This window comes from Hemicordylus capensis, chromosome 5, assembly GCF_027244095.1.
Source record: "Hemicordylus capensis ecotype Gifberg chromosome 5, rHemCap1.1.pri, whole genome shotgun sequence".
Lineage (NCBI taxonomy): Eukaryota > Metazoa > Chordata > Lepidosauria > Squamata > Cordylidae > Hemicordylus > Hemicordylus capensis.
In genome coordinates, this window is record NC_069661.1 from 141,340,866 (window position 1) to 141,352,551 (window position 11,686).

An 11,686-nucleotide genomic window follows, 5' to 3' on the forward strand; every position below is an offset into this window, starting at 1 on the left:
CAAGGTGGGGAGGGCAGGAAATGTATCAACTTGAAGAACAGTCGGTCAAAAGAGTCAAAACCAGTTCCCCCACCCCCAGGGAAAACACCCGGCGGGGGGCATTATTAAATAAGACCCAAGTTAGAGAAGGCACTCCTGTCTTCATTGCTCTTATGTTTTTTCAGCATGCTCAGCCACAGGCTCAGGTAACACTTACACATCAGGAATAGACTGCAACATTCTGTTGAGGATCTATTCTTGTTATTTTCTATTTGCAGAAAAGAGTGGAGGCATATTTAAAAACAGATCAAGTTAATTTCAGAAAACTTGTTTAATGGCTGACATTTCATTTACTACAAACAATAATTTCAGCCATTTTACTTTTAAAAACCTGTAGGCTGAAATAAAAATTAGTAAGCATAAACTCTAACTTTATGAACTTCTTTGTCTTCACATTCTCTTTCCTTATCATAATAATAGAAAGTATTATCCCTTCTCTGAAGTTTCTTCACAAATCCAGTTTCTGGCCACCTTTCCACCTATAGGCAGAATAACAAGGGGGAAAGTGCTAAGATATTTTAAATAGTTGGCACAGAGTGAATGTAATCCATATAGTCTCTTGCAGAAGTGTTACTAGATGTGTGTGTACAAATATGCCCCATCCAGCTAGGGGCATTATGCACACATATTTGTGCCTGGAGGAGGACCCATACATACATATAAACAGGCACTGATTATGTGACTCCCCAGTCTGATCCAACAGCCAGAGTTGTGCAATCAAACCCTTAAAATTAATAATAATAATAATAATAATAATAATAATAATAATTTAATACTGGCTGCGCAAGAACAGGCACTAAGAACAAATGCAATAAGAGCAAAAGTCGAAAAATCCACCACAAACAGCAAGTGCCGCCTTTGTAAAGAAGCAGATGAAACCGTGGACCACCTAATCAGCTGTTGTCAAAAGATCGCACAGACTGACTACAAACAAAGGCATGACAAGGTAGCAGGGATGATACACTGGAACATCTGCAAAAAATACAAGCTACCTGTAGCCAAGAATTGGTGGGACCATAAAATTGAAAAAGTTTAAGAAAATGAAGATGTAAAAATATTATGGGACTTCCGACTACAAACAGACAAACATCTGCCACACAATACACCAGATATAACTGTAGTCGAGAAGAAAGAAAAACAAGTCAAAATAATTGACATAGCAATACCAGGGGATAGCAGAATAGAAGAAAAAGAAATAGAAAAAATCACCAAATACAAAGATCTACAAATTGAAATGGAAAGGCTGTGGCAGAAAAAGACCAAAATAATCCCAGTGGTAATTGGCGCCCTGGGTGCAGTTCCAAAAGATCTTGAAGAGCACCTCAACACCATAGGGGTCACAGAAATCACCATCAGCCAATTACAAAAAGCAGCTTTACTGGGAACAGCCTATATTCCGCGACGATATCTATAACAATTGACAATAAAATTCTGGCATCCCAGGTCCTTGGGAAGGACTCGATGTCTGGATAAAACAAACCAGTCAATAACACCTGTCTGACTGTGTAAACAAGATAACAATAACAATAAATTAACCTGCAATCCTACCAATCAGCTGTTTGGGCAAGGGAAGGGCGGACTGCATTAGTCTCCCAACTCCTCCTTCCCTGCCAAACAGCAAATCAGCAACATTTCAGCTTCATTTCAGGATTATACTGATTCAACCCTATATGCTGCATACAACTCTGTTGGATTGGGGCCATAATGCTTTTTACTAAAATGTTTTGCATACTTGATAAAACTTTTAGATTAAAAGATGGGCCAGTTTAGACATCATGACGAACCATGGTCAAATAGATGAAGGTCATATAAGAACATAAGAAGAGCCCTGCTGCATCAGGCCCGAGGCCCATCTAGTCCAACATCCTGTTTCACAAAGTGGTCCATCAGGTGCCACCGGGAAGCCCACAGGCATGCCCTCTCTTCTGCTGTTACTCCCCTGCAACTAGTATTCAGAGGCATCTTGCCTCCGAGGCTGGAGGTGGCCTATAGCCCTCAGACTAGTAGCTGTTAATAGACCTCTCCTCCACGAAATTATCCAAACCCCTCTTAAAGCTATCCAGGTTGTTGGCTGTCACCACATTTTGTGTCAGAGAATTCCACAAGTTGATTGTGCGTTCTGTGAAAAAGTATTTCCTTTTGTTGGTCCTAAATTTCTTGGCAGTCAATTTCGTGGGATGACTCCTAGTTTTAGTGTGATGTGAGACGGAGAAATTTTTCTCTCTATCCACTTTCTCCACACCATGCATGATTTTATAGACCTCTATCATATCTCCCCACAGTCGTATTTTTTCTAAACTAAAAAGTCCCAGCTGATGTAACCTTGCCTCATAATGAAGGTGCTCTAGGCCCCTGATCATCTTGGTTGCCCTCTTCTGCACCTTTTCCAGTTCTACAATGTCCATCTTTAAGTATGGTGACCAGAATTGTGCACAGTACCCCAAGGGTGGCTGCATCATAGTTTTGTATAATGGCATTATAATATTAGCAGTTTTATTTTCAACATCCTTCCTAATGATCCCTAGCATGGAATTGGCCTTTTTCACAGCTGCCGCACATTGAGTTGACACTTTCTACAAGCTGTCCACATGATCCATGTCACATGTTGGGTATGTCATGTGGAACCAAGATTTAACAATGATTCCAAGTGATGTCTGAACTGGCCCAGTTTCTCATATATATTAATGTGTTAAAGAAAAGTCCATGCCACTCCTTAATGGTTGATGTTCCTTATTTTTTTAATCTTTACTACCTCTTCATACTTGTGCCTCCTTTACAAATGAAACTTTGCTAGTTCTATGTCCCTTCCTCTGCAATACCAATGAATTTCATAAAGGTTAAAAGGATACTGAGAACCAATTCAGTGAACCAAGGCCCATCTTCAATCCCACAATAATTTACTGTTTCAAACCAATCTTATGACCCTCATCCAAAGGACTTGTGGACCATTCATCTACTTTAGTAATGGGTGTTTTCAGAACTAAGCTTAACATGCTCAGTTCCTTTTATGAATGCAGCCAAAATATGCTCTAAACAAAAGCAAAGGAACAATAATGCAGCCCAGCGAGTGCTATGGCACATTTAATCTTGCCAGACCCCCAATGTTAATCAAAAACAAACACACAAAAAACCTCTAGTCTTCATGATGGTTGAAAAGAATCAGAAAGTTAGCATATTCTGAAAGGGCCAGAAACTGGAAGACAAATAACCATCTCAATCCTTATCTCAAACATCTTTATTAACGTCCAAGACCAGCATAAGATAGAACAGCCCTTATTTCAAATCTCTCAAATTGTGAGATGTTCTGAGCCCATCTCACAATGCTTAATATTGGATGTTGGCAACATCAGAACCCTTGGTGACTTCAACTGTATGGAATGCTCATTTGTGAAAAGCAAACTTCACAGGAATTGTTTCTTCAGAATGAAGTGCCAGAGTGTGTGTGAACCCAGCTACTTTACGGCACTATGTACCACTGATGAGGAAACATTTTCATTGTTAAACCTTAAAGAGTAAATCTATAAATAACCTCAGTTTCAAAACATCCTAATAACCATTTCCTTACAGTCCATTCTAGCTTTTGCTGCTCGAAAGTCCATTGAAATTAAAAAGGACAAGTTAGTCATGGCTGGATGTCAGCTATCATTCAGGACAATGGAACCTTTTAAAGCAATGTATTTGGAATCGGAGTGTCAGTGATTAAGACTGCAGTCCTATGCCCAGTTACTGAAGAGAAAGCACAACTGAATACAGTGGGACTTATTTCTGAGAAAACATGCATCATCATAATACGACATTTTCACAGTGCTTTTAAATATTCACTTCACCTGTACTATCTTGTAATCCTTGTAACAACCCTGTAAGGCGAGTATTATCATCTCCATATTGCAGATGAAGGGCTAAGAGGGAATGCCTTGTCTGAGACTACCTAATGAGTTCAAGGAACATAGGAAACTGCCATATTCTGAGTCAGACCATTGGTTTATCTAGCTCAGTATTGTCTTCACAGACTGGAAGCGGCTTCTCCAAGGTTGCAGGCAGGAATCTCTCTCAGCCCTATCTTGGAAAAGCCAGGGAGGGAACTTGGAGCCTTCTGCTCTTCCCAGAGCGGCTTCATCCCCTGAGGGGAATATCTTGCAGTGCTCACACTTCTAGTCTCCCTTTCATATGCAACCAGGGTGGACCCTGCTTAGCTAAGGGGACAAGTCATACTTGCTACCATAAGACCAGCTCTCCTCTGTTCAAGGCACAGGTGAGATTCAAACCAGGGACTTGCCACATCATAGCTCAGTTTCATAGTCACTACATTACAGTATACTCGCTCTAGGTGTATGCATACAATTGGGCTGCATGATAGTCAAAAGAGGAATTCATACTCTGGCAAGACAATAATCAGAACTGGTAAAAGTTTCAGCATGGTATATAAAATCATAGCAATTCCATAGCTTATCGCCACTAAGGTTTGTGTATGAACTAGATTGTCCTTTTAGAGTAGGTTCTAAAAACAGCACAAGGGAGAAGTCCCCCTAAAAATAATTGGTTTAAAAATAAAAACCAGTAACAATACAATGGGCACAATGCAGTCAATTTATGCACTGTTTTTATGTTTATAACTGTTTATGCACTGTTATTAGCTTATTATGCTGATCTTTCCTGACAAAGTTAGCAAAGTTAACTCTGTGAGCTTTGTCAATATTTTTAAGTACTTGTTTTAGTACTATAGCTGTATACATGCATCACTGTTGATTTGGGACCTGTGATATCAGTACTGTAAGAATCTTAAAAACTGGGTCAAAGCATTGGTAAAGAGCTTTCATGGAACCCATGGCAGTATGAGGACTTGCAATGCTGATGGACTTCACAAGATCAGAGTCTAGAAAGCAAGTGGTGAATTTCTGCAACATTGATGTTCTGAAAAGCAGCTTCATGTTTGTTAAAAGGTAGATCTGCCAATTTGTAAGGCATCATAGGATAGGTGAGAGCAAACCATTTAAAACATAGAAGAGCATGATGGAGTAGATATCAAAAGTGTCAAATCTCTTTCTATTAGTTTGAAAATAATATGAATAATTGAGATTTACATATTAGAACAATAAAAATGTACCTGATCTTGCTAATCCAACATCAAATTTAAAGGCTTTGCCATCACACAATTACCGTATACAGACGTTTCCCTGAAATCACCAAACACTTCCCAGAAAACATCTGAGACAGCGAAGTATTTTCAGTATGTATATATCAGCCTTGGAATCTGGATTCTATATAGCTTTAGAAACAGTATATCAGCTGATCTTATAACCCAAGAGTAAACAAGATATTCTTCATTGTGGGTCATGAATCCTGTGCCAGGAAATCATGCCCAGCAGGCCACAGCTAACTTTACAATTCATTAACACACATTCAGTTTTGATATCTGTTGGGAGGCCTATTATGCCAGTTAATGAATGTGGCACTGCAATGCTATCGTACCATTTGGGTTTTGGGACTGAGAACAGTTCTTAAGCTACTGAGAAGACAAACAAGAGCATATTTGAGATTTTGATTTATACCTATGAAGGTTCAGCAATGAAAATGTTTCCCAACAAATAATGGAACAGAGAAAGGTTGGTGTATTCAAAGGAACACAATGGCTACTTGATACAGTCTTGTTAAAGGCCAGATTCAAAGAGGGGAGTTTTTTCATGCTGCTTAGCAATAGTGAGCAGTTCCATGCTTCCTACAAATGGACATTGGCATTATGAAGTGACACTGTAAGCAATAAATGAGTGAAAACACTATCTGCTTATTTTGAATGAAGGGAATTTTCTTTCAAGTTGAAAGTGCAGTTTTAAAAATCAGCTATATAGCTCTAGTATCATTCTTTGTGCAACTTTCAATATCTATTCTGGCATGTTTTTGAAAAAACCCGACCAGACTTTTCTGGTCAGATTTCTAGGTTCCAACCAGTTAAGATGACTACATCTTTTAAAGATTACTCAGTTTAGATTAACTATCCCTTAACATATTTTAATAAACTTTATAGTGGCAATGATGATTAAACATTTGAAAAACAGATTTTCATAAGTATTCTATATTCACTATTATTCTAATGCATACGTGAATATAGTAAGGATTCTTATCTGCAACTGACTGTACAAGGGAAACAAAAGTAGTAGTAGTAATGGTATTTTGTATTTGTTTAGACTGCAATCCTATACATAGTTAGGCTGCTTAAATCCCATTGACTTCACTGGGATCTAAACAACCAATGTGCAGAATTGCAGCTTTATGAGCTATTGTATCCTAAACTGAAAGGTGGTCGTTATCGGCATTACTCAAAAGAAAAAGAAAGTGATTTTGTACATTGACCCTAAGAAAACAGGCACTGCTAACTCCAAAATAATAGAACTTAACACTGAACATAAGATAAATTGGAAAACAAAATAAAATTGGAGACTGTGTTATTTGCTAAGCCTGTGGAATACATGGCTATTAGATTGTCAAGATTTAACTGCCATCATAATGTCAAAAAGATTTTTTAAAAAGAAAAAGGCAGGATGTTTAAGTATGGAGTGTTTGCAAATTAGAAAAAAACGTGTGGAGAAATGCTGAAGGCTCTTGAGTACCGGTCAACAAATTTTGGTTTTACTTACAAGGCAGCCATTTTTTGTGGATACCACAAATCCATCTCCTCCCGTGAATCCTATGGTATGTGTGGAGAATTTGAAAAAAAAATAAGTGGGGTATCCTCTCAGTCCTTGTTAGGCTGTTTCAGAAAGCTTGAGCAGCATCTTACAAAAACATACCTCCTACATATACCTAGGAGAAGAAGTACCCATCTGTTCTCCACAGAAGAAAGAACAAGTTATTTGGTATTTTCTCTCCCTATTATATTTATTTTATTTTATTTTTTACATTTTATATCCCGCTCTTCCTCCAAGGAGCCCAGAGCAGTGTACGACATACTTAAGTTTCTCCTCACAGCAACCTTGTGAATTAGGTTAGGTTGAGAGAAAAGTGACTGGCCCAGAGTCACCCAGCAAGTATCACTTATTACTTGAAAAAGATAGAGCATTTACCACTAAAATACATAAACCTTAAATCATTGCGAAGACTTACCATATCAACCTGCTTCACTTGCTTATATTCAATCTCATCCCTATATCCAGCTCGCTGAAATCTGTACAGATTCTCAACTTCATCTGACCATGTTTTGGCACGTTGTATGGATTTCGGTTTTATGTCAATGCTGGCTGCAGCTCCGGAGATGTCACCAGTTACTTTGCTAAACACAAGTGTTGGGGGGGAAATCATATGTACAAAAACTGAGTGTTGAAATGAGGATATCACTGTATTTGATGTAAAGAGTAGGGGTGTGCATGGTCCGGAGTCCCCCCCCGTCCAGCACGGGGGGGGGGGACTGTTACTTTAAGCGGGGTGGCGTATGCGGCGCGCACATGACGTATGCGGCGCGCACGTGGCAGCGTCAGAGACGAGCACGCGCACCGCGCAGGGCGCATGCGCGCCGCTAGCGCTCGTCTCTTTTGCACCGTAAGCAACAACGACGGGGGCAGGGGTGGCGGGGAGGAACTCTGCCTCCCCAAGAAGATTTTTCAAAGGAACAGCACCGGAGGGGGAAGAGCGGCGGCGGGCGGGGGGGAAGTACTACCACCACCACCCCGCTTAAAGTAACACTCCCCCACCCATCCGAACCTCCGGACTGGTCCGGAGGTCATTCCAATGGCGCCGGACCAAAACCATGCACACTACTAGTAAAGAGACTGTAATAAAACACATAAATACTATCCACTAATAATATTTTCCTTAAATTTCTAGAGTAAAACTCAAATAAAATCCAACCCATTTTATACAACAACCCACAATTCTGTCAACTGCATGAAATTATATGTAGCAAACACCCAACAAGTATTATCAACATGTGGGTTTCAGTGAAAATTCACAGGGGCTTCCCCAACCCCTCACAATCCTTTCTTTGGTGAAAGTGGGCTGCACCTTTGCTGCTGAAAAGCTCATTGCTGGGTGACAACTATAGCACACATCTTCAGAGCCCAATTTCCCCTCTCAAAAATCCAAGCTTCAAAGAGGGGCTTTTATTTTTACATTTATATCCTACACTTCTTACAAGAAGCCCAGAGTGGTGTACATTTCTATACCACCCCATCAGTGTTCCCTCTAAGGAACACACTCGCCTGCACTCACAAGTTTTTTTATGTCCGCTCCATTAATTTTAGATCTTGCTCAGGTCGAATCAGGAAGGCCCCATTCTGAATGGATGTATGCACACACTGCCTTGATACTCCCACCCAGAACAAAACTCATTCCAGACACATGAAAAAAATTAGAGAAAACACTGACCTGACTAAACAGGTATGTTTTCAGGTCCTTAAAAACTTTCAGAGAAGGGGAAACTCTAATTTGTGTAATAAGTCTAATTTGTCTAGTAAGTGATTGGCCCAGAGGCACCCGGTGAGTTTCATGGAGGAATGGGGATTTGAATTTGGGTCTCCCTGGCCCTAGCCACCTAATGGCACAGTGGGGAAATGACTTGACTAGCAAGCCAGAGGTTGCCTGTTCGAATCTCCGCTGGTATGTTTCCCAGGCAGCAGCGATATAGGAAGATGCTGAAAGGCATAATCTCATACTGCATGGGAGATGGCAATGGTAAACCCCTCCTGTATTCTACCAGACAACCACAGGGCTCTGAGGTCACCAGAGTCAACACCGACTCGAGAGCACACTTTACTTACTTACTCCCTGATCCAATCCAACACTCTAACCATAACACAACGCTGGTTCTCTTGCTGGACATCAAGAGCGCTGTGCTCTAGCTACCAAAAGGATCTCCCCCAGTTTTCTATAGTCACACAGACTCTGGCTTGAACACAAGCTATTTAACACTATCATTTGCTCCAAGCTTTGGATTGTGATGGATTAATATTTCTTTAGTTTGTGCCCTGCCCCAAGAAAGAACAGAACTGTCAATGAATAGTACAGCTCAATTTCAATGGCATATTAACTTGAAGACCCTATATTATATCACCACTTACGTATCTTCAAAGCTAATGTCTTCTCTACTGAATGACATACCAGGCACATCTGCCATAAGTACCTCTCCAGATGTACATGGTACATCATTATTATCCATGAACACAAATGGATTTTCCATAGGAACTCCTGCAAAAAACACAATGGAAATAATAACTAAAATAGAATACTAAACTAAGCACTCTAGAGCAGGGATTCTCAACGTTGGGTCCCCAGATGTTATTGGACTTCAGCTCCCATAATCCCCAGTGAAAGACCACTAGGCCTGGGGATTATGGGAGTTGAAGTCCAATAACATCTGGAGACCCAATGTTGAGAATCCCTGCTGTAGAGCACTTTCACACACACCACTGAAAGTGGCTTTGAATCACTATTGGTTCATTTGTGTGCACATGTGAATGATTTCAATGCAGTGTCAAATATGCAGGAATCCAGTTTTTAAAATCTAATGGAGAGTTCAAAGAAGGCAGATTTACAGCTGAATGTGCTTTTGATATCATCTGTGGAAAGATGTTCTGCAAGCACATTTATGGACCAATATGCATAATTATTACACAGAGATGCAGAATTTCAGGTCATGTTTTTGCACCAGCAGCTGGAAGAGGAGGGAGACTTTAAAGCTGGGGAAACACTCATTTTTGAGTGAGTTGAAGTGGAAGTGCATTAATCAGATGTTTAAGAGGTTTTCTAGGCATGTTTGAAAATGTACCAACTAAATTTGAAAGGGCATGTTTATGTTATTTCCAGGCCTCTCGTATCAAAATAATATATTTAACTAGTTTAGTTTGAAGAGATATGCCATAGAAGCAGATCCCCATATTGATACAACAAATACTACATTGTTAGAATGGGACTAGGCACAGAAATAGTAGTACACAAAAACAACTGGTTAAAAATCAAAACAGATCTGCACAGCAATTGCATTTATGAGATGTGAAAAAAATCCATTAATATTTCCATTGTCATTAAATAATATTTTTGAAATGACTAAAAATGTTTTAAGTAACAAGTAATAATTAAGGCCTTTCATCAGTGTTCCTTTTTCCATCGTCACATTTTGTAAAATCTCTGGGTGGTCGTGACTGTCAATATAGACACCTATGATACATGATCATGTGATGCAGAAGTTGGAGACACGAAATAAGAGCAATGGGAAAAGGAGCACAATGCAAGAGCAAATGATGTGTGTACACATCTGAAATAACGCAGTGCATCGCTAACAAAAGGAAAGCTTTAAATTTTAATATAGTAGAACAAATTACACCTTATTCAAAAAGGTTGTTGCTGTTTCTACATCAGTCTTTTCTTGTTCTTTGTTTTAAAAAACCTGCATAGTTCCGCGTGTGGGGGAGCGCTTAGCAATAACTGAGGAGGCAAGACTTCAAAAGTTCACTGAAGGGCTTTAAACGCCACACAAAACACCGCTAGATTAGAGGCCCTGTCAAACCAGTAGTAGGGAGGGATTTGGAATTGGGAAGGGGCTGAACGAGACTGGGGCGGGGCCAACCGGGCACCTAATTAAGATTAACAATTACTTCTGAGGGAATGAAAGCAGGGGTGTGAATTGTTACCATTCTTTTCTACCATCGCTAACTTCCTCTCTGCCACGACGCCCACCCTCACAGAGCACTTCTCCCGTCAAAAACCAAGCCCCACGGCGACTCTCCTCCCAATTCCCGCTGAGGACCGAAACTCACCCTCAACAGCCACTCCGCGTGCAACCTCGCGCGGGCTATTCAACGCCCCCCCCGCTTCTTAGCTGTTACGCAGTTGCTTAGCAACCGCTAGGGTTCCGGCTCCCGGAGTGAATCGAGCCAATAGGAGCCGCGGCGCGGGGCGTTGTGTTAACGGACCAATCAACAGATGCATCGGGGAGGGCGCTGTCCAAAGTGGCCAATCAGTAGCAAACTCCTCATGCACAAATACGACATACACTCTCCACGGTCCCAGAGGCGGGTGGGCGTGGGCAAGAATTTTTTTGCGAAGTAGCAAAAGTTTTAGGAGGAGTGCGCTTTATTCCTGGGTTAGGCTGTACTATTACTACTATTTATATACTGCTTTTCAACCGAAGTTCTCAAAGCGGTTCACATAGAAAAATAAAGTAAGTAAATGAGATGGTGTGAAAAGAAACACAGTGTAGAACCCAGTATTAGCCACTGGAGGGCTGCTGTGCTGGGGCTAGATTGGAACAGTTGTTCTCCCCCTGCTAAATAGAAGAGACTCGCCGCTTTAAAAGCTCTTTGCTAACTCTTTTTTCACATGAACCCTTTAACTGGCAACTCCTCGGGAATGGAGGGGGTGCAATAACATGGCAACCAGATTCAGGCTTTACACACAGGGCTTCTGCCAATCTCCTTCAAAAGAGAGTGTGTGCATTCACACACCAGCCAAATTTACCTCGAAGCCCCTTAGAGATTTTTGGACCCACTCCACACACAAACCGGGCTTATCTTGACATATGTCTGGGTTTTAAAAATGCTGGTTTTAAGCTACTTTTTCTGAAAACACAAGTGGGAGAGGAGCCACTGATGTAGAATCATTAGCATGATAAGAGGCATGCTCTTTTCAGAAATGCAGATCTATCTCTGCAGGAGCTCTCCCT

General features: G+C 40.7%; 1 protein-coding gene across 7 annotated transcripts; it reads right to left on the reverse strand.

The window, feature by feature from the left end:
- Positions 1–291: 291 nt before the first annotated feature.
- On the reverse strand, positions 292–10,900 carry MEIG1 (meiosis/spermiogenesis associated 1). 7 transcript variants are annotated; one of them, XM_053258354.1, is made up of 5 exons: positions 10,656–10,786; positions 9,087–9,213; positions 7,138–7,303; positions 6,672–6,721; positions 292–518 (listed from the first exon to the last, which is right to left on the reverse strand). In XM_053258354.1, exons 1-5 carry the CDS (start codon positions 10,669–10,671, stop codon positions 488–490), a joined length of 390 nt encoding a protein of 129 aa, XP_053114329.1. In that variant the 5' UTR covers positions 10,672–10,786; the 3' UTR covers positions 292–487. The 7 variants fall into 7 exon arrangements, with proteins under 7 accessions (XP_053114329.1, XP_053114334.1, XP_053114333.1 ...); XM_053258359.1 differs by lacking the exon at positions 6,672–6,721 and having other exon boundaries at positions 9,149–9,213; positions 10,782–10,900; XM_053258358.1 differs by lacking the exon at positions 6,672–6,721 and having other exon boundaries at positions 9,127–9,213; positions 10,782–10,893.
- Between the last annotated feature and the right edge of the window lie 786 nt (positions 10,901–11,686).

Excerpts from the sequence above, each read along its gene's own strand:
- MEIG1 (XM_053258352.1), bottom strand. Across the intron at positions 7,304-9,086 it reads GACATTAGCTTTGAAGATAC|CAAAGTAACTGGTGACATCT; the intron begins GTAAGTGGTGAT and ends ACTTGTGTTTAG. Across the intron at positions 519-7,137 it reads AAGTGAAGCAGGTTGATATG|GTGGAAAGGTGGCCAGAAAC; the intron begins GTAAGTCTTCGC and ends TTCTGCCTATAG.